Source organism: Mus caroli, unplaced genomic scaffold (assembly GCF_978045245.1).
Source record: "Mus caroli unplaced genomic scaffold, Mus_caroli_1 scaffold_12, whole genome shotgun sequence".
NCBI lineage: Eukaryota > Metazoa > Chordata > Mammalia > Rodentia > Muridae > Mus > Mus caroli.
In genome coordinates, this window is record NW_028227267.1 from 53,391,864 (window position 1) to 53,419,071 (window position 27,208).

The 27,208-nt window shown below is 46.5% G+C and overlaps 1 protein-coding gene across 1 annotated transcript in view; it reads right to left on the reverse strand.

Moving 5' to 3' along the window:
• The window catches only part of Cryl1 (crystallin lambda 1), a 132,134-nt gene that overhangs the window by 7,027 nt on the left and 97,899 nt on the right, over positions 1-27,208 (reverse strand). Inside the window, exons 5-6 of the mRNA XM_021182253.2 lie at positions 20,076-20,270; positions 2,817-2,922 (exon numbers count right to left, since the gene is read on the reverse strand). Coding sequence (XP_021037912.1) covers positions 2,817-2,922; positions 20,076-20,270 — 301 coding nt within the window. The remainder of the gene's footprint in view (positions 1-2,816; positions 2,923-20,075; positions 20,271-27,208) is intronic.

The following is a 27,208-nucleotide window of genomic DNA, read 5'->3' on the forward strand; positions in this document are numbered from 1 at the left end:
GTTTTAAAAAAATAAATAAATAATCCTGAAGTATCTGCAATTGCTTTGGAGGGGGAAAAAATGGAGCTTTTAAACCTAAAAACTTAACCTGAGATGAAAGCCACGTCGGCAAAACCAAGGAGCTTCCTCCCCACTCCAATCTTGATGGATTCCCAGTGACACCAGAAGAATTAAGGGCCATTGGTTCCCAGCCAGATCTTCTAACTTGTTAGCGCTGGGCTTTGGAATGCTCAGAAGTTGAAAACTACATCCGACCCCTATTATCATATTAAGCCAATTAAGCTTTCTTATCATATCAGTTTTGTTTGAAAAACTGTTGTGGCCTCCTTCCTGTCTGCCACCCCACTGACGCTGGAGTGTCTGGTATCCCTGGCTCCTGCTTCTGTTTGTTTGAGATTCAAAGCTCTTCTCAGTTCTCTCCCTATTGATTTCTCACAACCTTTAACTACCTTGGTTCTCTCGAGAAAAAGAAACACAGTGGTTATCAGGCAGGCCCACGTCCACTTCAAATGCTTGGCTATGCTCCCCACTCATACGGTCTGGCTGAAAAGACATCTGAAATGACCCAAGACCACTTCAATGACATCTCAAAACTCTTATTTCACTTGTATGAAGATGTCTTCTTGGTGTTTTCTTCTCATATTCAGCAATGATCTTCCCACACGAGGCATGGCGACCGCTGGGAGACTCCTTTCTCCCTTTGGCTGCTCACGGACGGCAAGGCTTGCTTTTAAGAAAGACACAGTTACTTAAGTGTTATTGCAGGGCTTGTGTAGTGGGTCCACAACACGTAATACTGTGTCTGCGAAAACTGCCATGAGTGTTGGTTGTTAACTGCTGTAGTGGAAACCTGACCGAGCTAGCAACCAAGCAGCGTGGGGATCATGGGACAAAAGTCAGACTCAGAGAGGCCATCGGCTCCAAGCACAACATGACAGCAATTTCCTCTCAACATCTACCAGGGCCCTTTAGTTCATCCAGGGTGTGAGCCCTCCCCTCCAGATCACTGGCACCAGTTTCTAGAAAGTCCTTTCTGCCACATGAGTCACATACGAAACACAAACCTGTCTGCCTGCTGTGTCCAGTCTTCCGTTCTAGTTCTGCCCACTCAGGAAGCAGGCACATAGCAGGATTGGGGAGGGGGGTGCACTCTGTAATCAGTCCCAACACTGAGAAAGCTGAGGCAGGAGGATTACTTGATGTCTGAGACCAATTGGGCTACATAGTATCGGGAGTGCTGGAGTAGGAGTGGGACCCTGTCTCCAAACTGAACAAAGAGAACACACTCCTACCCCTCTGCCCCACCCCTCAAAGGGAAGAAATCTCAATTCCTACCCCTCTGCCCCACCCCTCAAAGGGAAGAAATCTCAATTCCTACCCCTCTGCCCCACCACAGGGGGAAAAATCTCAATTCTTACCCCTCTGCCCCACCACAGGGGGAAAAAAATCTCAATTCCTACCCCTCTGCCCCACCACAGGGGGAAAAATCTCAATTCTTACCCCTCTGCCCCACCACAGGGGGAAAAATCTCAATTCCTACCCCTCTGCCCCACCACAGGGGGAAAAATCTCAATTCTTACCCCTCTGCCCCACCACAGGGTGAAAAAATCTCAATTCCTACCCCTCTGCCCCACCACAGGGGGAAGAATCTCAATTTCTACCCCTCTGCCCCACCACAGGGGGAAATCTCAGTATCTCTTGTGAAATACAGTCTTGACACTACAGATTACATTTGTTTTCTTTCTACTTTACTCCTTTACGGCTTAAGAGGACTCTGCTGGAGTAACGAACAGTCATTGTAGGAGCTTACAGCCACAGAGCAGTAAAAGGATGATAAAAGTTCCTTGCGGCTCAGCGGGATGGCGGTGGTGGTGGAAGGGTGCTTGCACGCAGAGGGCTCTAGGTTTGACTCCCCAGGAAAACAAAAGGAAAAAAGGGGGAGAAAACCCCATAAACACCATTTGCTATTGTATCAGATATGTCTCATGCCTATGGTTCCAGCATTCAGCAGGAAGACCATGCATTTGTGGCTAGCCAGGGCTATGTAGTGAGACTTCACTCCGGACAAAGAGAAAAAAGGAAGAGTTACTGCCATTTTAATACGGAGAGATAGCTAGCGTGTAGGGTAGCATCTTTCAGATTTCGGTGTATCGCGGCACTGGTGTGTTTTAATTTGCTCTGGGTTTCATCAGCTGGTCATCTTTGGCTCTTTTACAATCTGCTTCGATCTTATTCATCAATTATCTTTCTTTGGAATTACCAGGTCACACTGACTGCCCCCCCAGGCCTCTGAAGTAAGCTTCTGGACAGTTGTCTGGCCTGCCTCACCCTGCCAAGCAGGCCCCTCCTGTGCGACACCTGCCTTGTGACTCCTGTCCTTGGGGGTGGCCACCCCACTGATCTGCAGACGCACCTGAGGGCACTCCAGTGTAAACGATCTCCAGAGTAGACAAGACTACAGAAGCGTGTCTTTGTTTTCCTTCTTGCTTCTGTGATCAATACCTCGCAGAAGCTGCAGCCTCTCTCATCAAGCAACAGAGCACGATACACAGCACAGCCCCAGTCACAGCGCTTCCTTTTCTTCCTCTGATTCCATTAAGGACTCCTTGGCATCCAGAGCCTGAAGCCTCGCAGACCACTCGGACTTACATACCAGCTCACAGTCATCTGTGTGAGCGCCTGTCTGAGTTACTAGGGTTGATCAGAGTCCCTTCTAGGCACTGCCACTACTACTCTATTTAGAAGGAAACAGCAGACAATGGTGGCTAATAAAGCTCACAGGAATAGTCAACATCACATCTCTGTCCCAGGCATACCTTCAGCATTGAGGTGCATAGTCTCCAAGGGTCCGATGAAAGCATACCGCATGCCCAGCCCGTCTGACATGACCAAGTCCAGGTCGCTAGGAGATACTATTTCTTCCTACATGGGGAGAAGACAGCAACACACAGGTGAGCTCTTTGGAAAGGCAATTTCAAAATTGTGCTTGTTCTAACTTCCTGTAGGCAGTAGCACCGCCCCCCCCAAAAAAAAACAACAAAAAACTTACCAACACACTATAATATTTTAATCAGATTTTGTACAACCTAGCTACCCTATATGCATGGGTCCTTAAGAAATAAGACTGTATGGCACAGGCACAACTACCCCTTCTCCACGTTGCCATCCCTACATCTTGCCTGCAGCTTTGAAGACAGCAAAGTTAAAGGAGACCCAAGGAAAAGGTCAGGGGGCTTTTCTGGATATTTGTTGGGGGGAGGGGAGTTTACAACACCCGGAAGAACAGGAAATGGCTCTCAGGCTTCACCTGCCTGCAAGTCAGGCCTTGTTCAGCTTTTAATGAGTTTGTTTCTTTGATGAAGCACAGCTTAGGATGGGTTTGTTTGCGGAGGTGGGCCCTAGACATTTCTACAAATGTGAATTGCCAAACAAGAGGGAAGTCGCTATGTGTTGTGCTTAGAAAGCCAGCCAGCCAATTTGTGTGCATGGCTTTGGGCATGGGGCTAAAATCGTTAGTGGTAGAGCCTGGTGACACACTGCAGGTCTACTCTCTTCTGGGACCTCTGTACCCTGGGCATCTCAACTCTTGGCAAGGCAGATATGAGGAAAGAGGAGCATTTCCCTAAAACTCCCCGCTGACTAGACTGGCATCGTCCCTTTGGAACCTACCACGCACAGACTCTTTCCTGGGCAGTTCCTTTCAGAGAGGGCCCTGTGGGGCTTGCTATCAATAAAGCCACTAACCATGCCACCTTTCCTAGAAGCAGCTTGGGGGTGGGGACTCAGCTCTTAGCTGGAGGACCCAGTTCCTCCACAGAGATACACCCTGTCACGCTATGCACCTTGCTCCCAGTGACAAGCTCAGGCAAATCACCCATCAGACATGTCACCCCAGTCTGGGATTTAGATCTTTCTCTGAAAGGTCTGTCTGACATCCTTCTTAAGAAGACAAGCCTTGTCAGCCTGAAGGAGGGATCTGAGAAGTCACTACGGGTCGCCGGGTCATCATGGTTCCGCAGGGAGGAACCTTTTGTCCTTCTGATACCCCTGGGATTTGGGCTTCAGAGACTAAATCGCCCCCTGCTGGCCTGGGCAGCAGGGACTTTCCACTCCAGACTCCAAAGGTAACTAACTAACTTAGAGCTGCTGGCATTTTGGGCACCACCACTGCCACTGTACCCCAACTAACAAATGACATAGGGAGTCTTGAGTTTGTGTGTTCGGATCACCCCACTTCCACTTGAGGCAGCTTCAGGGAGAGAATAGTGATGCAGAATCAAGATGGAGGAGAGCCTACCGCCCTAGCAGGACAAACATAGCCATGTCAAAGAACCACTTTCCATCCAGCGGCAGCAGGTAAGATACAATCCCAGCACTCGGGAGGCAAAGGCAGGCGGATTTCTGAGTTCAAGGCCAGCCTGGTCTACAAAGTGAGTTCCAGGACAGCCAGGGCTACACAGAGAAACCCTGTCTCAAAAAACCCAAAACAAAAAACAAAACAAAACACACAAAAAAACAAAAAACAAATACAGAAAGACTGTGTGTTCAAGATGCACGCACAGAGTGGAGAGTTGTGATGAAACCAGGCACTGGCACCAGCTGTGGTCTTCCGAAAGTCGGATGCCCACCTCCTGCAATGACCACGTCCCTCAGTGCAGACTCCTCAGCAGCAGAGCTTGCTAGCTGCACATTTCTAACCATGCAGGTGCACAGTGCTCATTCTCATGTGACTTGATTCCGTTTCTCAATATCATGTTTTTAAGATACACACAGGGACGGGGATAGGGCTCTGAGAACTTTTAGAGCCTACGTTAAAAGAACTTCAAGACACTCAACCAATGAGCCACCTAGAGTCCTTAACCTTTGTTTTTCCTTTTTGGCTGGGAATGGAAGGAACCCAGCCTCGCATGTGACAGGTAAGCGCCCTCCCGACTCCCAGGAGCTGGCCTTTCTTTCTGAGGTCCTCTGGAGGAGGAGAACTATTTCCCTCAGTCCTTCCCCCACAGCACAGACAGAAGGGACGAATCTTCACTTCTGCATTTCTTTCTGCCCTGTGTGGTATTTCCAAGGGGATTCCTCAAGCCTGTATTTTTTCCCTAGAAGCTAATCTAGTGGAAGAAAATGGTCATGGGTATTTCCATCCAACTGTGACTGCGTTACTGCGGCAAACACGCACACTTCTCCCGGAAGCTGCACTGGGCGCACAACCTCTTACTCGGATGTGCTGATCCTCAGTTCTGCCCCTGAGCTCATTCCTACCCCAGCCATATCAGAACATGTATGACAGTACGTATAACAACTTCTAAGGGATGGAGGAGGTAGATACAGTGCTGATGGTGAGACACCAAGCTAACACATGACTCCTGAGACCTGGACGGGCTCAGCACACTAGTTTGCAGCATGGAACCCAATGCCAGTCCAGATTAATACTTATCGGAATAGCTACTGGTACTTCCTGCATTATGCAGCAAAATTCTCAAGACACACATACAAAGAACGGTCCCAGGAGGTTAGAAGAGTCCTAAAAACTCATACAAAGCAGTGAACACTGCTGTCACTGTTCTCAGCCTGGCTTTTGTACCTCATTCTGAGAAACCTCAGGGTGAAGAGGGCCCAGACACAATGGCAAGGAATCCCCTTTCACGGAAAAACTTCTGGGCTGGCCTTTCTTTAAGATCTGGGACTTAACACAGTCTACTCTGATGCATGAGGCTGGGGCCTGGGAGCGGCAAGACAGCCATCGGAAAGAAAACACAAGGCAGCAAACGAAGTGTTCAGTTACCCTGACACACATTTTATGCATAATTAAAGGTTTGGGGATTCTATTAGTGGAGACACACACACTCCTCCCTCGGTATCCATGGAGAGCTTATTACAAAATATCCTGTCTCCCCTTACCAAAGACCATGGATACTGAAGTCCCTCAAATGAATAGGTGCAGAACTGCCTTGAAGCCTCTATGCATTTTCTCATTACATCTTGGATACTTACAACACCTAACACAGAACAAACGCTGTGCGATAATTTGGTCCAGTGAGATGGCTCAATGGGTAAGGGTGCTTGCAGTCAAACCTGACAGTTTGAGTTCAATCCTTGGGTCCCACATGGTTGAATGATAAAAGGAGAGAACCAATTCCTGCAAGTTGTCATCTGACCTCCTTATGTATTCATGAATTCGTCACACACACACACAAATACATGTAATTTAAAATTTGTTATCACATCTTGTTCAAAGAACAAAGAATGCAACTCTATGTTCAATTTATAAAAATACGTTCAATCTGTAGTTCCTTAAGTCCGTGGGTGAAAAACAGACAGGTCACTCACTGTTTATACATACATGTATAAAAGACTTATTTCAACTGGCTTATGTGACTGTGGGCTGGTGAGTCTTGAGAGGCCTCAGTTCAGCTCTTTAGCCTTCTTAACCAGCTGGATGTGACCCACCCTGATTATAGAGAATAATGCTCTGTAGTTCAGGTCAGCTGATACACCAAGTCCCTCCAGGAACAGCTCCACGCTGTCTGACCTGCCTATCTGTGAGGTGGGAGAGGAAGGGGAAGATGCACGAATCCAGTGACTGACAGTAAGGAGATGCGCAGTGTGGTGACCTGGATTCTGACCAGAGGAGGGAAGGACGGAGGACAGGGGTCTTGTGTGGTGCACAGTATCTGAGGACTGCATCCTGTGACTGTCACCAGCTACACACACGTATCTTGCCTCCCTTTGACCGACCATGCTTCTGGTTTTCTCCTATGTGGCTGCTTTTCCCTCTTTACCCTCCACTCTTCTCTCATTTAATCCTGGCCACCTTCCCTTATCTAATTAAAAAGAAAGCCCAGTTTTGTTCTTCCATTTGTGCCTTGTTGATTTCCCCAGGCTTGGTCCTGACTTGTCAAGTATCTCAGAACACATATCCTTACTTGGCCACCACGGTCACCTCCAGGGACCCAGCCTTGTTACCAGGCATGCAGATAAGGTTCTACATGGGTTCCTCCCCTCCCTAACCTTCACCCAAACTGTTAGGATGTATGTCCAGTGTCTTAATTGAGAAACTACAGAAAAAAAAATGAAGGTTGAAGAGTAAGAAGTTATAACATGAATAAATCTCAGACTGTGGTATGTATAGTAAGACCTGAGACTCTGCCATCTCAGTCTACTAATGGGGACAGAAAGGAAGATAGATTTGTTTTGCTCTATCTTGGCCACTAGAAAGAGGTTACAGGCCACCCCTATTTACATGGAACAACCTTGAGCTGCAGGCAATGTCTGTCTCCTGTGGTGTTCCTGGGTAGGTTGGATAAGACAACCAACCAGTGTAGAAGTAACACCTATAAGAGCCAGGTTCAGAACTGTCCCATTCTAAGACACTCGGTCCTGGAGCCCTTGTAGATGGTCTACAGACAGAGTGTTTCAGGTATGGAGGTTTACATTGGGAGCTGTTTGGGCTCTGTAGCTTAGTAGTTAGAGCACTGGTCTTATAAACCAAGAACTACTGCAATGCATTTCACAAGAGATGAGATGAGACCATGGATTAGCTCTCTCCACTAGTACAGACTTCTATATTCTATTTTGTATTTTCTTCTCCATGTGTTACTGCTCTCTGATACACCACAAACATGGCAAGGGGATATGGGGATGAATGAGAGAGAGCACAGCAGTCAAGAGTGCACACTGCCCTCAGAGGACCTGAGTTTGATTCCCAGCATCCGTATCAGGTGGCTCATAGCAACCTGTAACTCCAGCTCCAGGAGCAAGAACAAAAAAGCCCTGGCTTAAACACTCCCTCCACACCCATGCCACCATCCAGGAGACGTGAGGCAAGAGGAAATCTTAATAAGGAGAAAATAAAAGAGAGCTGCTTCGTGACCCATAGTTACTCACAGGTTTGTGAGCAGCATGACTGCTTTCCAACACTTACAAGTTTCCTTCGAAGCAGAACACAGACATTCCTGCGTGATGACATGGGTAGATTTTGCTAACCGTGAAAGAACCCACACTTAGCTCATGCAACAAGACACTGAATCATGCCTAGGAAACACACCCTGTCAAGAGCCACCCCAGAGATACTAGGGAATGGAGATGAGAGAAGCCTCACTAGTGAGTCCGCTGGTAAGAGGCCCATGAGCCCCTTGGGTGGCAGGAGAAGCATGCATCATTCTGGGGGACATTTTGGTCACATCTAGCAAGTGGCAAAATGTCCTTCCCTGGCCTGGACTCCAAACTATCAATGAAAAGACTCGCCAGGACTAAGGCACAGGTGCAAAGGAGTCGCTGAGTCTAGGCCATGACAGAAACAGAAGCTACCTCCAAACAACCTACAATGGGAGAAACATCCAAACATTCAAAAGTCAATTAAATCAAATGAATATCAACGAATACTGGAGCATGTTAGGGAAGAGATGGATGAAAACCTGGAGGGAAGACAGGGATTTGCCTTGGGACAGGGCAAATACCTTGAGGTATTTTCTCCCTTTGAATTTTCTTTATAAAGTTTTGAAATAGGAACAAACCAAACCCCCCCAAAAAAAAACCCAAAAATATTGAATTTTCTGGAGCACTACCTCTCAGTGTACTGTGTAGATAGCGGTCTTCAGGGAGACAATGAACCATATTACCGAGTCTGAAGGACAAGGTATGTCTTCACCTTAAAACCAAGCAAAGAAAAAAAAAAAAGGATCCATCATTTTCTGAAAGGTCAAACAGAGTTTGCTACCAGACACCACGAGGACAGTAAGACAGACTAAGGGGCTCTTTGACTGGAAGGCCAACGACAGGAGTACACCCCAGGACCATCAAGGACTGGAAATTGTACAGTTCTTCATGCAGGAGAATATTTGCGTGGAGTACTGGTTGAGCACCCTAATCTAAAAATTTGAACATTTAATCTAACATTAGAATCACTAAATTTTATAGTCAAAAGTATTTCAGACTTCAGATGACTCGATTAGCAGCTCAGTCTGAACTGTATTTAATTAAAGGGTTTGGATTTGGTATAAAGATTTGAATAAGAAAACACAAGCCTCCAGCACCAAAGATACAGCATGGCGTAAGCCCTGGCTGCCTCGGGCACACCTGTAATCATAGAGCTCAGAATGCCAAGACACACAAGGGTGGGTGAGTAAGACCAATCTAGGCTACGAAGCAAGACCCTGACTTTAAAACAAAAAACAAAAAGATACCTCAAAGAGTTTTAGATCCCAAAGGCACCACCCAAGTTGGCCTCCACTTTCAGCTGGTGGAAGGTGACATCCCCTTACCCCAGCAACAAGAGTGTCTAGCTCTGGGTACCTGATGGTCTGTGCCTTCTCTTTGGGTACCAGATGTCTCTTCCTTCTCTCTGAGCACCCCCTTTATTCCTCCATTTTAGATACCCATTAACCCTGTCTGTTAACTTCCCAGTTTCAACCACCCGATTGGTCACCTGTGTGAGGGTTAGTAACGTGGTATAAAAACAGCATTTTCGCTTACAGCCTGCCTGCTTGCCATTCATCCCTTCCTCCCTGATGTTAAACTCAGGATCCTCCTGCCTCAGCCTCATAAACACTAGGCTTGCAGGTGTGTGCCAGCATACCCAGCATGGATTTCTTAGAGTTGTTATCTCTTCTCGAAGCTTTCAGAGGTTTCTGTCTGCTTGCTTTTGTTTTAAATACGCACGTGGTTATTGTTTCTCTCTCTCTCTCTCTCTCTCTCTCTCTCTCTCTCTCTCTCTCTCTCTCTCTCTCTCTGTGTGTATAATTAAATACATTTTAATGGAAAATGAAACATAAAATAACTCTCTTTGGAAAACAGAAATACTTAAATCTCTCCCATACATTGCTTGTCTTTAGGGCATGGTTTAATACTCACGAGAGTTCCACCTTCATTATTCTGATACTGCACTGGAGTGTAGAAGCAGATTACTGGAGGAGAGAGACACCAAGAAGCCATGTCTCAAAATAAACAATCATCTAGAAATCCAACATTTCTTAAGTCTATCTTGTGACTTAGTTGAAACTATTCTTTCTTGTAATTTTGTTGTAGCTGGTGCTAGGGCTGGAACCCTGGGCAAGTGTGCCAAGTGCTGAGACCCGCCCTCTGCCACCATGAGATTTCTTTCCTGGATAGAGCAGTTACCTCAGAAGAGCAGCCAGTAAAAAAAAAAATCTCCCTTTCCCATCATCACAACCCAATAATCAGTCATGCCACCCGCCTGCTGGGCCCCTTTCTCCTGATACACTGGGCCACCGGTCTGAATCCCTAGAACCTCAAAATTCCAGGTATCAACCCATGCCAGGAGTCAAATCTGAATGAAAAAGGCAGAGGTCTAGCCTCAGCCCTTAGCAGATCACTTCTTTATTAACAGCGCGTACTTATTAGCATCCGAGTAGCCAGCTTACAAAAAGGAGGTTAGGACAAATTCTAATGCAGACGATTCTCAGACAAACAGGCTCGGTTTCCCCAGCAGCGGGGCATATCCTGTAAATGGCTGTTACTAGGTATAGGCATGAATGTGCTCCCCTGAGAATGCAGACAGGGCCAAGTTGCTCAGCAGGAGAAAGAAGCCCTGAAGAAAAGCTGAGCTGACCCGTCCAGGGTGAAAGCTCCGAAGGCAATGCTCAGTTGCCGTTCCTTTGCACAGTGCCACCCGCTCTCCGGAAGAGTCCTACGCTCCTGGAAGCCCCACTTCCCAATATGTTTAATGTCCCGATCCTAACCCACTTCATGGGGTATCTATCTAGACTCTTCCCAAAAGACCACACTATTTCTATGGAATCTAGACAGAGATTGCACTGAATCTGTAGGTCTCCTGGGTCTGACATCTATAAAACACTGACTAAGGAAAGAAAAGATACAAATGGAGGTGTGGCCAGCGCTCATGGATCAGAAGAACTGATGGTGTTAAAGGTTCATCCCACCCAGGAGATTCACTTACTTGGGGAAATTTAAGTATTTTTATTTTATAGCTATTGCAAATGAGGGTTTTGTTTTTTAATTTTTGGATAGTCTGTTGCCAGTGTATAGAAATGGCTTTATACATTACACCTTTATTGAACTTTCAGCCTCAGTGTTCTGTCTGTGAACTGCAACTGTATCTGTCCTAGCAGAGCTTCCCCCATGGCATCTTTAGTATTTTCTGTATATAAGGCCACATAAGAAGAGGAGATGATTTAGTCTCTGTCCAATCTAAATGTGTCCTGTTTCCTCTTTTGTCTAGTTTATCCAGAAAGGATATCTAGTGTGGTATCCAACAGAAGCAGTGAAATTGTCAGCCCTGGTTTTCCTTGATCTTAGAGAAAAACTTTTGACTTTGAATTAATGTATGAGCTCCGAATTATGACATTTGCTGTGTTTGTTATACATGGCCTTTGTTGTGTTGTATTGTGTATGTCTGTCTTTCTGTCTGTCTGTCTTTCTGTCTGTCTGTCTTTCTGTCTGTCTGTCTGTCTTTCTTCCTTCTTTCCTTCCTTTCTTCCTTCTTTCCTTCCTTCCTTCTTTCCTTCCTTCCTTCCTTCCTTCCTTCCTTCCTTTTCTTCCTCCCTCCCTTTCTTCTTTTCTTTGAGACCTGTCTCTCAGGGTAGCTGGGCCCTCAGCCCTGCATCCTGCACATTGCTTCACTAAGAGCCCTCACTTCCCAGCCGGACACGCCCACTTCCCCTTGCTGCAAGCAAGGAATCTGGACAGAACTGTGATCTACAGCCTTCCCCGGAGCTGGGCATAGATTCCCAGACTGTTCCTCCTCCAGGTACCTGCTTCTACGCACATAGGTTCTCTTCCCCTGACAAGAAAGCTGATCACAATTTGCATCTCTGTTCAGGAAATCAAAGGGTGGAGTGTGGCTGGTGTAACACATATGAGCAATGCAGCCAAGGAGCAAGTCCAAGTGCGACAGGCTCGGGCTGGGAAACTTATGGTTGGTAGAGCAATTCTCATCTCTTGACAATTACAATCTTATGTTTGTTCTGACCTGTTTGTTATTGTTTCTTGAGACAGGGTCTCATTTAAGCCCAGACTAGCCCCAAACTCCCACTCACAGTTTGTGGTATCAAAACCAGCACCTCATTCCTCTCATACCTGCTTGGCAAGCACACTACTAACTGTGCGACTTCCCCAACCCAAATCTGTGTTTTAATGAGAGCAAATTAAGACTTTTAAAAAACAGTTTCTGAGTCAGAAATAGAGATAAACACTTTTAACTCCAAAACTCAAGGCAGATTTCTGTAAATTCAAAGTCAGCTTGGTCTACATAGCAAGTTCCAAAACAGCCAAGGCTACATAATGAGACTCTGTGTCAAAAATCAATTTTCACGTCCCTTAAGGAACAGTCAGAGGTATTTGGTGCTTTAAACTAGGGTTTAAATTCACAGTGTCAACATCACCTGAGTCTCTATTTACGTAGATGCTGGTATCAATGGGAAGCCTGCATCCCAGATAAAAAGACAGAACAAAACACATATAAACAGATGGAGAAAAATGAAAACAATTGAGAAATAAAATATCACATAAGACATGAAATGAAGACTCCATCAAGTACATGTTAAATTCTTATTAATATCTGATTAGGAAACAGAGCTGCCAGTCAACTAAGCTACCCCACCAGCTATAATGAGCAGAGTTTATCTTTGAACAGATGAAACAGTCTAGAGAGACCCTTAGGCCCAGGCCTCAGGGAAGTTACACTCAGGGCTTCTCCAATATTGACATCCATTAGAATCCCCTAGCTTGTCACAGAGCAGAGTCTGGCCCCACAGCCTGGGAAGACCTAGAGACTGCATTTCTTATGAGCACCCACATGAGGCTTGGGAACCCTGGGAGAGATCGCCTCTACTAAGCTGAGGATGTGAGGACCTCGGCTTAGGATGTCCCTGGTGACAGCTGCTGCACCTGAGAAAGAAGGCTAAATTCAGACGCTATCACCTAAGCTACGTGGCAGATACTGGTCTACGCCCTTACACAGAGACCCCCACCTAGTCCTCATCATAAACCAGAAAGAAATCATCCCTGCTTTATAGACCCTGCAGCAGAGGCAGGTCTTAATTTCCAACCATGCTGTAGCATGTGGACCAAGCCACTTAACGTATTAGTCAATTTCCTATTGCATAAAGTCTTTAGACAGCATGTTTCTCCTGGCATTGAGAAGTGACTGGCAGGTCTGAAAATGAGGTGATCGTGGGAAGTGGGAAGGAAAGCTTTCCAGGTTCTGAAATCCTACAGCAGAGGACAAGACTGCTATGAGCAGTGGGCTGCCCTAGGTGGGCTCGGCGAATTCCTAATCCTTGCTCCAATGTCGGTAAGTAATCACCTGTTAGTCTGATGGCATGACCTTGGAAGAACGCTTGGTTAACTGGAGTAATCCTCTCAGCACTTGGCACTCATGTCTGAAACAAAGCTCGGTGATGAAGTTCTAGAACCCCCAGGGCATCCTGACCAGATGCAGACTCAACCCCTTGTGGAAAATCAAGAGATAAAGCACTGAATCCAGTAGCTGGAGATGCAGGGGCCCTTAGACGGTCTCTCCACGACACAATACGCCATGTGATGACTTTAAATGGAATGTCTTGTGCGCTGGCAGGTGCTGAAGAGTGTGTGTATGTAGACTACCTTTTCCTGCCTGAAGACTAGACTTGCCAAAGAGGAAAATAACTGCCTTCAGTTTCTCTAACTTTCAGGAACTAAGCCTGCCTAGTACAGGATGAAGACTGAGAGGCCACCACACCTGGACAGACTTTGTCATGGGCCATTGTCTGCCTCCTGAGTCCATTCAACTTCCAAAAAGAATGGTTTTCCAGGTCATTCATTCTGCCTAAAAATCACTGCCCCTCAAATATGTCCTACAGTCCCTCATTTCCCTCCCCCTTACAAAGAAGGGCATACGGGCATCTGAACCTTGCAGGGTTATCCAGCACTCACTCACTGTCCTGTGATGTCCCTCTGGTAGGGTAACAAATTTGCATGCCTATCACTTGTCAATCTAGTCTTAGACCTCTCAAGGACAAAGGGGATGCTTTCTTCTCGACCCTCTAGAGCCCTAAGAATGGGAATCCTGCTGGGGATTATTCTGCCTACAAGGATAAAACATGAGGTAAGCAATTTCCAAGGCTTACTGCCAAAACATGCCAACCGGCTGAGACCCTGCTGATGGCTTCCTGACTCATTCCACCCACCTTGCCCCCGATGGGGAAAGAATTTATGGGCATTAGTCTCAGCTATTGTCTGGCCAAAGAGTTTTCATCACAACATAAATCCCCTTGCTGTGTTAATGCCTCGGGAACATAAACTTGAAATTACATTCCCAGCCAAAAGGATCTCATCACCCGGTGACCCAGCCCTGACAGGGAATGTTAGTGTTACTAGACTGCAGCCAGACCTGCCCTTTACCAGCTCATGAAGGTCTTGCGTGCCCCAGATATGAAGCCAAACTAGGAGGGGAGACAGAACAGGATTAACATCTGCAAGATGATACTACAGACCCCAGTTCCTTCATATCTTTGAATACCATTCTTCTCCAGAGGGGCGAGGACAGCAGCAAAGAGCCCATCATGGCTAGTGTGTGCAAAGTCAGGATAGGAACGTGCCTCTGGCTACTGCACATTCCCTTCTTACGTAGAAATGCTGCCCCGGTGTGGTACCCTCTTCACGAGCACCTGCCATGGACATGTCCACAAATGAGCCTTCGCCCCCATCTATCCTCCTTTGCTCCTCTTAGAATCCATCTTGGTTGCTTAGTCACAAGAATTCCACTATGTCCTCCCTAACTCGTGACTGGAATTGAAAGCAGTAAAATCAGACACTGACCAATGAAAGAAAAGGTTCTGCTGTTTAGACATCAAATGCCCCCCAAAGGCCCATGTGTTAACCCCTTAGTCTCCAGCTTGGAACTACAGGGAGGTGGTAGAGTTTAGTGGGAGGTCTTCAGGTCATAGGGAATGTGTCTCCAAAGGGATATAGAACCCTGGCCTTTCCTCTTCATCCCCACCCCCACCCCCAAATCTGGTGACTATAACATAAATAGGCTTCCATTTCCCCATGTTGATAGGCTGTCTTGTAGCAGGCACCAGTCAATTAGGGACTGAATCCTCCAATATTGTAAGATAAAATAAGTATTTGTTCTTTGAAAGTTGCTAATCTCGAGTATTTTACTACAGTGATAGAAAGCAGACTAATACAGTTTTGCTTCTCAAAATAAAATTTACAAATAGGTAAGATTGACAAATCCCTAACCAAACACAATGAAGAAAAGAAAAGCAGACATAAATCATGAAATTCAGAACTAAAGCCAGAGAGACCTCACTATAGACTCTGGAGGGCAGGCACATACAGAAGAGTGTGCATCAGTGCAAACATGGAGAGCAGGCACACACATGAGAGTGTGCATCAGTGCAAACAAGGAGGGCAGGCACACACAGGAGAGTGTGCATCAGTGCAAACATGGAGGGCAGATGCACACATGAGAGTGTGCATCAGTGCAAACAAGGAGGGCAGGCACACACAGGAGAGTGTGCATCAGTGCAAACATGGAGGGCAGGTGCACACATGAGAGTGTGCATCAGTACAAACAAGGAGGGCAGGCACACACATGAGAGTGTGCATCCGTGCAAACATGGAGAGCAGGCACACACAGGAGAGTGTGCATCAGTACAAACATGGAGGGCAGGCACACACAGGCAAGTGTGCATCAATGAAAACATGGAGAGCAGGCACACACAGGAGAGTGTGCATCAGTGCAAACATGGAGAGCAGGTGCACACATGAGAGTGTGCATCAGTGTAAACATGGAGATCAGGCACACACAGGAGAGTGTGCATCAGTGCAAACATGGAGGGCAGGCACACACAGGAGAGTGTGCATCAGTGCAAACATGGAGAGCAGGTGCACACAGGAGAGTGTGCATCAGTGCAAACATGGAGGGCAGGTGCACACATGAGAGTGTGCATCAGTGCAAACACGGAGGGCAGAACGGAGAGTCAAACACCACTGTACATTCCACAACTAAACACCATTATTTATCAGTTAAAACCAACATTTTTAAATTACAAAACAAAACAAACAAAATAAAAAAACCAAAGTCAATGAGCAAGTGAGAGTTATTCCAAACAGAGCTGGCTCCACACCAGCAATTTGTAATCCCAGTGAATGAGAAACACGGCAACTTCTCTGTCTATTTTTCCCATGTCGTCATCAAAACATCACCATGCTGGGTACAACAAACAGTCTGGGTTCCCTCCAGGCCTGGATGGAACTTGTCCTACCCTAACTTATACCCTAACCTAGGGTCAGAACATGGACAGGCACACTTGGCTTTGGTCTGCTCTGAGCCACTTTCACACCAATGACAGGGAACAGAAATACTCTTTTGGGCCTGCTGACCTAGCACCAGGGTGCCTGGACGAAAGGCACCATTTCTCACAAGCTTCCTTCACACCTACCACCAAGTTCTACCAAAGAACACCCCAGACTTGTGTGGGGCGGAAAGAGCCTTTCCCACTTCCAACTTGCTTTGTGAATCCAGAGAACAAGGAGACAGAGAACCCACAGTGATTTGGGGAGGTAAGGAAAACCTCCCACATATGGAAGTTCATGCTGTTCTCTGGGTCTAGCCACATGAGGAAGTCAGCCAAGTTTTTGTGCAAAGAGAGGGTCTGAGCCAGGTCTTGTGGTGCCCGTAAAGGAGGAGCAAGTGGTTCAAGGCTCACACAGGCTGCATGATGAGTTCCAGACTGGATAGACCTTCTTTAAATGACCTTGTCTACAAACGCCAGTGAGGGAGGGTGGGGACAGGAGGAAGAGAAGGGAAAGGGAGAGAGGAGGGGAGGAGAGGGGAGGAGCAGGAAGGGGAGAAGAAGGAAGAGAAAGGAAAGGGAGGGGAGGGGAGGGGAGGGGAGGGGAGGGGAGGGGAGGGAAAAAAGGATCGGGAAGGAAGGAAAGGGGAGGGGAGAGAAGGGAAGGGAAAGGAGAAGAGGAGAGGAAAGGAAAGGGGAGGGGAGAGAAGGGAAGGGGTGAGGCTTTGCAAGGCCAGTGACTAGCCTCAATTCAGTTCTTTTTAATATGTAAGTTTTGAAGCAAACAGAAAATCCCAATCAAGTTGAAACATCCCAAAAAGGTAAATTCAAGTTCAACTGGCTCTGTCTGGTTGAGTTGGAGTCACCTAACTCCCCGCCTACATAGAGGCTAAGAGCACAGCAGGCAGATTTGCAGCAGGGGGGTGGGGCTCTGGAGAGGTTTCTCTAATCCTTGCTGATTGCCCTGTTTAAAGAGGAACCAGGCCACAGGTAGCATAGACCTTCCTATAAAAAAAAATGTATGCAATAGTCAGGTATCCTTTAACCAGCTGCAGCAGGCACAGTGCTGGGGTCCTCTAGCTGGCACAGTGACTGTGGGGAGGACTTCTCTAGAGTCTATCACTCAGCCCTAAGTATCAGTCAGCTTTGGAGACCTGCAGAAAGGAAGGGATCCAATCCACATGGACACCTAGAAGCCCATGCCAGTCGCTGCTGCAACAATGCACCAACAGCCCCTGAGTCTGCTCAAGTCCTGGGAGAAGAGGTGAGGAGCTGCTGCTAAGGTGATATGGTGAAAAGGGAAGCGCGCTTCTGGATTCTACACCTCTGCCATCTTCGTCCCTTCTTCCTCCCTGCCCATGTGTAGAGCCCAGGGCCACACCTGCAGAGGGGAGACACACCTCCAGTTTAGTCCTAACAACCTTCAAGTCGCTTTTGCACTTGAGCATAAATTCTCTTCTAGAATCTCTTGAAAGGTGAGACTTTGGGTTGTAGCCCCACTTCCTCAGCATTCCCATGCCTCTTCCTGTCAACATCAAAATGTGTCCTGCCAGGCCTAAGACTCAGTCCAGGCTTGAGTGTCCATAGCAGCCAATGCAGAGGCACGTGTGAGACTTGCTTATTTGGGAGGCTGTCATACCCAAAACCATTCTGCCAACCAATAAAACAAATGCATCAGGCCTGCCAAGAGCGCCTAGAAAAGGGGGGCAGACAGAATGAACAAGCTGGTAGGGGTTTCCAGGACTGCAAACTCAGCATCCTTTCCAGGGTGCTTTCCTCTAACCATGCAAGGAGACGTACCAACACTGCTCAGATCTTCCGATCGATCTACAATCAGCTTCACTATGTGGTCAAAACCAGACCAATTTTTATGCACGCCTCCTGCCTAAGTCTACACATTCTTTCTGAGGTTGGTTCACACCTTTCAGAGTCAACTAAGCAAGATTTAACTCATAGCACTAACAACCAGACAGATCCCAAAGTAAAGCGCCCACACCCCCACTCTTTCTATGCTGCACTGTAGAACTGGTTTTTTTCCCTTGAGTCTATTACTAGATCTCTGTTCTAGTATTTTCAAAAGACCTCCAAGAAGGGTTTTTTAAATGCAGGATTTCTTTTAAAACATCCTGAAACTGATTGATTTCTAAAACATGCAAGGAGTGTGAGATGCCGGCACGTATCTTGTGGATGTCGAGTGGGAGGCAGATTTAAATACTGAGTCACGGCACAGCACCTCGTGCACAGTAAGTGGGATCCCATGATGACTCTAACAGGGAGAGTCAGACACATCATCCGCACCTGTTGAAGTCTGGAGGAAATGCTGCCAGGAAATAAAACACCCACAAAAGATGAGGTGCAGCTGGCTTCCTGGTTCCTGTTCTGGGTCTTCTGAAAGAACCTGCGGGGCTACACCCAGTGTGGATTGTCTGAGCCAAGTGCTGCCCTCCTTACCCAAAAACAAGGGCATTCTTCCTACACTTTACCTCTATGTATGTGGCTGCTTTATGCTTGACCCATGTCGAAGCTTGTCAAGAGCTGAAGATCTGACCCCTAGATTATGTGGCCCTTACCTCCATATCCTTGGGACCCCTCTGTGCCCTCTCCTGACAGACAGATCTTTACAGCAATGTTCATGACAACATATTCAGCCATGAGTGTTCTCATATGTAAAATGCTATAATTAAAGGATGAGGCCAAATCTATACAGTGAACCCTTCACATCCATGAGGTAGTTCTAGGACCCTCAGAGATACCAATGGATAGGTGGTCAAATTTATTACATAAATGGCTTAATATTTGTGAAGAACCTATGCAATCCTTCTATAACCTTCTATATACTTCTTTTCTTGTTCGTTTTGAAACAGGTTCTCATGTGGCTCAAGCTGGTTTCAAATACAATATGTAGCTAGGTATGACCTTGAACTCCTGCCCCCCAGCTTACACTACACAAGTGATGGGACTATAGGTGTGTGCCATCACACACGGCCTCCACATATGTTAGGCATACATATGTTAGGTAATCTACATGGCCTGCAATAGTAACACAATGTAAGTGCTGTGCTCATAGTTACACTGTACTGCTGAGGGGATGGTAGAGCAAAAGTCTGTCCATCTTCAGAAAATGCATTTTTAAAGTATTTTAAGCTATGATTAATTGAATGCGCAAATCCTAGGTATATGGATATATATGGTACACACATGTATACATTTCATTATACACACACATACACATATATGTTCCTTACTCATATGTAAGGCAAACCTTTTACTAACAAGTTTAGCATTCATCATGGTTTTTCCCAGTTCTTGAAATAAAACCGAGTCCTTTAAGGGAATACAAGTTTCCTTTGCATAAAAACAATTCTTTTTCATCCTGAAAATTTTAGACACCAGGAAGTAAAAATCTGTCTGTAGGAAAATGCAACGTGTCACCCACAGATAATTTTGTACAAAGGGCTGGAGAGAGTTTCTCATTGTGCCTTGCTATCAAATAATAAATTAGAGAGGGGAGTCTCTCAAACAGTGAACTGCTATATTGTATTCTGTCTCCAAATGGAATGCCCTGGGTCTCCAGAATACAGCAAGGACTCCTGAGTGTCCTCTAGCTTTCAGAGACCCAGAAAGTGACTCCTGCCCTACTCAGCCGTGGAGGTAGGGGAGGAAGGAAGGGAGGAAGAGAAGAAAAAAGGGAGGGAAGGAGAGGGGAGGGAGAGTAGAAAAGAGGGAGGAAGAGTGAAAGGAGGGACACAGGGGAGGAGACAGGTGGGATGGAGGTCAGGAGGAACAGGGAAGGAAGGAGGGACACAGGGCACGAACCTCCACCAGTCTCCAGGCCTCACTGATGACGGCGTACTGCAGGCGGTTCAGGACGAAGCCGTCAATCTCCTTCAGGACTCTCACTGGGGACTGCCCAATCTTCTTCATCAAGGCATAGGTTCTGTCCATTGTGGCTGGAGCTGTCTCTGGGTGGGGCACTAGCTCAACCAGGGGGACGTAATATGGTGGATTGACCTTAGGACAGGGGAGAGAAAAATAAGAGGGTCAAGGCCATGACCAACGGCCAGGTGTTGCTCTGGCGCACTCCATCCACCTATGTCAAGTGGCACAAGGGTGGGCAACTTTGGAAAGGTCCCTAGATTCTACATCCAAAGGTAGGTCTTCAGAAAGGAATGCACACAAACAATTGTATGGTTTTGCTTTTGAAAAGAACATACAAGTTGCCCCTTGTCATCCTGTTACATTTATGGAGAACCCATAAAAGTGCTCCAACCGCCTCAGGACAAGGTTTCTCCATCAATAACTGATGTAGCTTTACCCTTTCCCACTGTCCGGAACCACTTTCCCTTGCTGGTCTTCTCAGGCTCAGCCATTCTCCTGTGCCTGTGTTAAGAACAAGAACAGAAAAGCCAGGGGTGGTGGCTCCTGCTCGTCACCCCAAAGCCTGGGAAGGTGAGGCAGAGGACAGACACTAGCTTGAGTTGTGAGTTCCCAACCGAGTAAGCAAAAACACTCCACAGACAGAACCTACCAAAGCCTAGCTCTTCCCTGATTCCTCCTGGTATAGCTCACCTACTTTGGCAACCTCGTGTCCCATTCTGTTCTGGAAATCAGCAGGCCACACAGCATCTCAGCAGCCTTACACCTTGGAGTGGCTAAAGGTAGGAGAAACCCAGTGGTGTGGCCCCCAGTTCTGATTTTTCTCAGTTCACACTTAGTTCCTTGGCTATTTCCCATGAAGAAGTACCAAAGATCCCAAGAAAACACAGGCTTAGTAGTACCTAATGAGCCCGTACTATGCCAGTCTGGTCTGTGGGAAAAGTCCCTCAATGGCTTTTACTCTGTACACAGTGATGACTGTAGATGGTCACACAGCTATCCTCCACAATGACTTCTAATACTGTGTGTGTGTGTCATGCTCCTGTGTGTGCATGCTTGTGTGTGTGTGTGTGTGTGTGTGTGTGTGTATGCATGTGTGTATGTGTGCTTGTGCTCGGGCACACTGTGTGTGCATGTGAGTGTGTGTGTGTGAAAGGTACCACTTCAAAAAGGCAACTGGTTTACTCAAAGATATGCTTTATGATTTTAATGTTATTTTAAATTGTATTTTATTTTATTTGGTTTTAAAAATCAACTGTTGATAGGAAACTCACTATGTAGTTCAGACTGGTCTCAAGCTAACAGAGATTCCTCCTTCTCAGCTTCCTGGGTTCTGGGATTACAAGGATGGGTCTGTGGTTTTTTGTTTTGCTTTGATTGGTTGGTTGGTTGGTTGGTTGGTTGGTTGGTTGGGTTTTTGAGGCAGGGTTTCTCTGTGTAGCCTTCATTGTCCTGAAACTCGCTCTGAAACCAGGCTGGCCCCTGACTCTCAAAGATCCGCCTGCCTCGTGACAGCTAAGATTAAAGGTGTGTGCCATCACTGCCCCACACTTTTTTTTGTTTTGTTTTTAGTACTGGGGACTGAACCCACAGCTTCACTCACGCTAGGCAAATAGTCTACCACTGAGCTATATCCCTGACTCAACTCTAAATGAATAATTTATATAAACCAATGTCCTATTCTAATCAGCTGTCTCCTGCCAGATTCTTGTAAAAACTACTTATGACCTTTTTAAAAGTCAAGATTATGGGGGCTAGTAAGATGGATCGGGGGTAAACGTCCTTGCTGCCAAGCTTGACAACTGGGATTCAATCCCAAGGACCCACAGATTGGGAGAAGAGAACCAACTCCCGAAAGCTGTCTTACGACTGACCTCAGCATGTGTGGATGCACATACACCAAGCACACAAATATAAAATTACTCAAATAAGAACGTTAGGGTCATACAACACTGGAAGCACACCCACATCAGATGAACTGTACTTCAGTGCAGACTGGAGAAGCTGGGCTCCAAGTCTCTGCACCACAAGCAGAAAAAGCAGACGTGCATCTCCTAATAGCATGGAGACATTTTATTGTGCTACTACATCACAGGGTGTGCAGTGGTGGGGACTGGAGAGGGAACTGATGTTACACTTCCTTCAGGGAGGGAAGGTTTTCAAGATGGGTAATCAGGAAAAGCACATAGGTGTAAGCATTTAATGCCTCTGAGCCACCTCCTTAGGATGCTTAAAGTGGTCACCTCGATGGTAGGTGTATGTTATCACAGATAAAAGCCAAACAAACAAACAAACTAAAATCAGAAATTACAGTGTTCCAAACACCTCCCCTACCTCTAGCTAAAAATGCTGGTGTGATTTCCCATAGCCAGTATAAAAGTTGTGCGATGGCACTGGGCATGGTGGCTCAGGCCTTTAATCCCAGCACCCAACGCTCAGGAGGCAGAAGTAGGTAGGCCTCTGCGGCTAGCCTGGTCTACACAGAGTCCAGATCAGCTAGGGCTGTATAATGAGACCTAGTGCCCCCTCTACCAAAAAAAAAAAAAATGTGGTACAGCTGTCAAATATGGCACTCTTCAGACCTCCTGGACCTGAACCCACCTGCTCTTACATTATCCACAAGCTACAGGAAGAGCTCTCCAGGAAGGATGTTGTTACTTAGTCCACAGCACTTGACCTCTGACATTGAAGTCAGTCCCTGTTTGCAATGTGAAATAGCAGCGATAGTGCCCTGGGCCATGCAGTAAACTGAGGAAAGGGGAGTGCAAAATGTCCCAGAGGACAGAGGAAGCCGGCTTCAGATGGTGACACCACTTCTACGCCTGCCTGCCTGACCGGGTATTCTTCTCATGGGTCTGACTAAGGCAGAGTGATTTCCTGGTAACTGGCACAGATGTCTCCTTCCCCTCCTAGGTAATGGGGCCATGGTTTCCAGACACTGCAGGACAGTCATCCACCCACAGGCCATAGGGGTCCATCCTCTCAAGCTTCCTGGGAAGCAAACTGAAGACCCTCAGATAAACATGTCCTGATTCCAGCCCTCCTCCAGCCAGGTGCCAGGATATCCGGAAGCACATGTGTGCAGCACACCAGGGCTCCCTCAGCCAAGGGTGTAAATCAATGGGACTAATTTGGTGTCCAACCAGAAATTAGTACCTCCCCACCAAGAAAAGGCACAGGGATCTGGCCTTTCATCCCAGCTCCCAACAGGCTGAGGCAGGAGGTCTCAAGCTTGAGACAACTTGGATTTTTTTGGCAAGACCCTACAGAACAAGAGAGTTGGGTGTGGAGCTCGTTGGTACAGCCCTTTCCTAACATAAAGGAGGACACCTGGTGGCAGTGACCACAGACACTATGCAAGAAATCAGGCCCTTATCTACTTCCATAAAGAGATGCCCAGCAGCTGATAAGGAACCTGTGTCCACCCCAGCATCTGTGGTCTCCATCTAAGCTACCTAGCCTACAGAACAAAGCACCAAGAGGCACCATAGGTTCCACCAGACACCTTGATTCCTTCACAGATCAAGAAAGAAAATGGAGGCTACATTTTTAAAAGTGGGACCAAAACGGGTACAATGTTCTGTTGCTTGGGTGGGACAGTTGACACTGTACATTGGAACAAGGCCCCACCCCATCATGCAAGTCTCTCTAAAGCTACCCCCTATACATACCAACTCTGTCTTCCTCCCACAAGAAGAAAAGTTGATATAAAATACATCTGAGGGCAAGAAACACTATAACTGGGAAGGCAGGTGCATGAACACCTCCCCCCCACACACACCCCTTTGTGCAGCTCCCTGTAGCAGATCTTCCGCAGCCTCTCACGGGGCAGTCCAGGAAGCCCCGTGCTAAAGCCCATCTGAGGCCTCTGTGCTGACAGCACACGCCCACTTCTCAATACCTTCCATTCACCCTGGAGCAGAGGTGACCAGAAATTCGACCCTGCCTGTGCAGAAACCGTGCTTGAGAACAACGGAGCTGTCCTAACACGCTGGCTCAAGCATCCCTGTGTGGAGGTGGAGGCCATAACCTATTGCGTGATAAATATCCACTGAGCCAGGGCCTTGCAGGGGCATGACCAGGCTTCCTGTGCAAGCAAAGATCCCAGAGGACCACAGGGCTGAGGAGGTGAGAGCTCAGCCACTCTGGTCCGGTCTGTGGGGCTGGGAGAAAATGTAGACTCTCAAAGACTTGGAAGGACTCTTGAATATTTAGGACTGTCCAAATTATTCAAGATGCTACACCTACTCCCCTACGTGCCCTGCAGTGACAAAATCCAAAGATCCAACTTTGGCAATCTGATCTACTTTAGTTAACTCAATTTTGGCTAAAACAAAAACAAAAACAAAAAACTTATAAAAACAAAAAATTAACTCTCTGTGTGTGTGTATGTATGTATGTGTGTGTATATATGTGTATGTATATATGTGTATGTATGTGTGTATATGTGTGTATGTATATATGTATGTGTATATGTATGTGTGTATATATGTATGTGTGTGTATATATGTGTGTGTGTATATATGCATGTATGTGTATGTTAATGTATGTGTGTATATGTATATATGTATGTATGTGTGTGTATATGTGTGTGTATGTGTGTATGCACATGTGCATGTATACTCTTATGTCCTGCTAGGACTGAGACCTTTTGTAGGCTGGGTAATTGTTCTATAACTAAGATACAGCCTGAACCCAGAGATCAACTTGGGCTTCTATTTTTTTATTTACTTGTTTGTTTGTTTTTGAGATTAAAGTCTTACTCTATAGCCGCATGTCAGCTTTGAACTTATAAATGATCCTCCTGCCTCAGCATTCTTAGTCCTGGAATTACAGGGGTGAATCACTGCAGCTAATTCTAGAGAAGTTTGGTATTATGCTTTAGTTTGTGATGTTTAAAATATTTTTGTTCTTTAATAATTTTTTAATTAAAATATAATTAGACCATCTCTCCCTTTCCTCCCTTCAACCATTCCCATGTACCCAATTTCACAGCCTCCTCTTCGTGGTTTTACTATATTCCTAAATACAACATCCTCTGTCCATATAATGTTACTCATATGGATGTAATTATTAATATTTCAGGGCTGACCACCTAGTGTTGGATAATCAAATGAGGGCCACTTCTTTAGGAAAAACCCTTTCTCCCTCTGTCAGCATTCCTTAGTTACCTGCAGTTCTTTGTCTGGGGTTGAGGCTCGGTGAGATTTCCCCTTCCCTGTTAGTATATATCTATGGGTGCCATCTTTGTTCAAGTCCATGTTTAGGTCCTGAAAAGCTTTATGGCTGTAGTGTCTCCGACATTTCTAGGAAACACGATGTCCCAGCAGACTTCTTGTTTCTCTGGCTGCCCCTCTTCCATGAGGATCCCGGAGCCTTAGGTGCAGTTGTGTTATAGATATATTCATTGAGACTGGGCTCCACATGATCTCTTGTTCTCTACATTTTAATTGGCTGTGATTTTAAGAGTCTCTGTCTGTTGCAAGGAGAAGTTTCTTTGATAAGGGGTGAAACCTGCACTTACCGGTGAGTGTAAGGGAAATATTTAGAGTGTAGCTAGAAATTGTGCTGAATTAGTATTAGTAAAGCGGTGGTAATAGGATTTCCTCCATGATCCATGACTTCCTTCACCTTGACTTTCCAGTACCAGGCATAATTTCCCTTTTGTTGAGCAGGTCAATGCCCAATTAGACAGCTGTTAGCTGCTGCCAACATATGAGGGCCCCCACTGCAACCTTGGGATTATCGTGCAGTGCGGGTTACTATGGTGGCTCACAGTTATGTATCATAGCCAGGTAGGACTGTTGTTTGCTTCTCTCCCTTCATGTCTTGTATGTCGTGCTCTGGTGTCATGAAAGCAGTCCTCATGGAGGGCACTTTCAGGCCAGATCCATCTCTGGTCCTCCCCGTCCTGTGTCCAGGTACATTGTGCCTTCAGTATTTATTTTACGTTTCAGTGAGGGTCTCATAAAACCTGGCAGGCCTCAAACACACCATGCAGCTGAAGGTGACCTCCAGCCCCTAAGATCCCCCGCCTCCATTTCCTGAAAGCTGGGTTCCATGCCCGTGCTACCTGCCCCCGCCCCCACCCCCACACATACACACACATCAATTTCATACGTTGTTAGAGATCAAATCCAGGGCCTCTTCATTTGTACTAGGAAAGCCGTTTATCAACTGAACTTGTCTTCTGCTGTTCATCTTTGCCTAAACAAGGTGGGAAAGTCTTCTTGAAACTGTACAAGTAACTTCTGAAGTCTTTGGTTTAAGTGGTGTTCCTGTTTGATCTAACTCAAATGCAAAACAACTGATTAGAAACCAGTGGCTTTATACAAGCAAATGCCTTCCTCTGCAGTAGCCAGTGACTGTTTACAGAGGGGTGTGAGTGCGTGTGCGTGTGCGTGTGTGTGTGTGTGCATTTGTCATCTGCCTATCACAGGAAAAGAGAATGTCACAGCCTCAGTTAGTGTCCCCTTGGCTCTAAGGTCACGTGTGCATTTTGTACATGATGGCGGCCATTTCTAGTCTATGTTCTTTTGGTTCTGCGCCTGTGCCTCTGATGATTCATTGTCTTTCTTTCCACTGTATCTCACAATAGAGCAAACCATGGAGTGTGGACTGCATGTGTCTGGTGGGTGTCCAGTCAATCACCCCTTTTCTTCACACTGACCCATCTGGCACCTCCTCTCAACTGCTCTTCTTTGGAAGAAAACTTTCCATGCTCCCCACCCCAGCCCTGAGCCCCTCAGCCTTTCAAATACAGCCCTATGTACTGCATTGTGGAGGTCCAAACTGCAGGAGGCCATTATTCCCACACAGCAGCATTTCCAATGTGCCATGCTGCTGTGTACCTAAGATCACACAGTTCTTCAGAGTAACTCTCATGATCCTCTAGAACATGACTGGTGGGGCTTCACCATCCCCAGCATGTTCTGGATATCTGAAATGTTTTGAGCTCTGACACTGTGCTCAAAAATCTAAATTTTGGAGCTTTTCAGATTCAGGGGGGTTTTGCATTAAGACTGTTCAACTGGTAACAACTATGTAAATTCTGAAATACTCCTAGTCCCAAG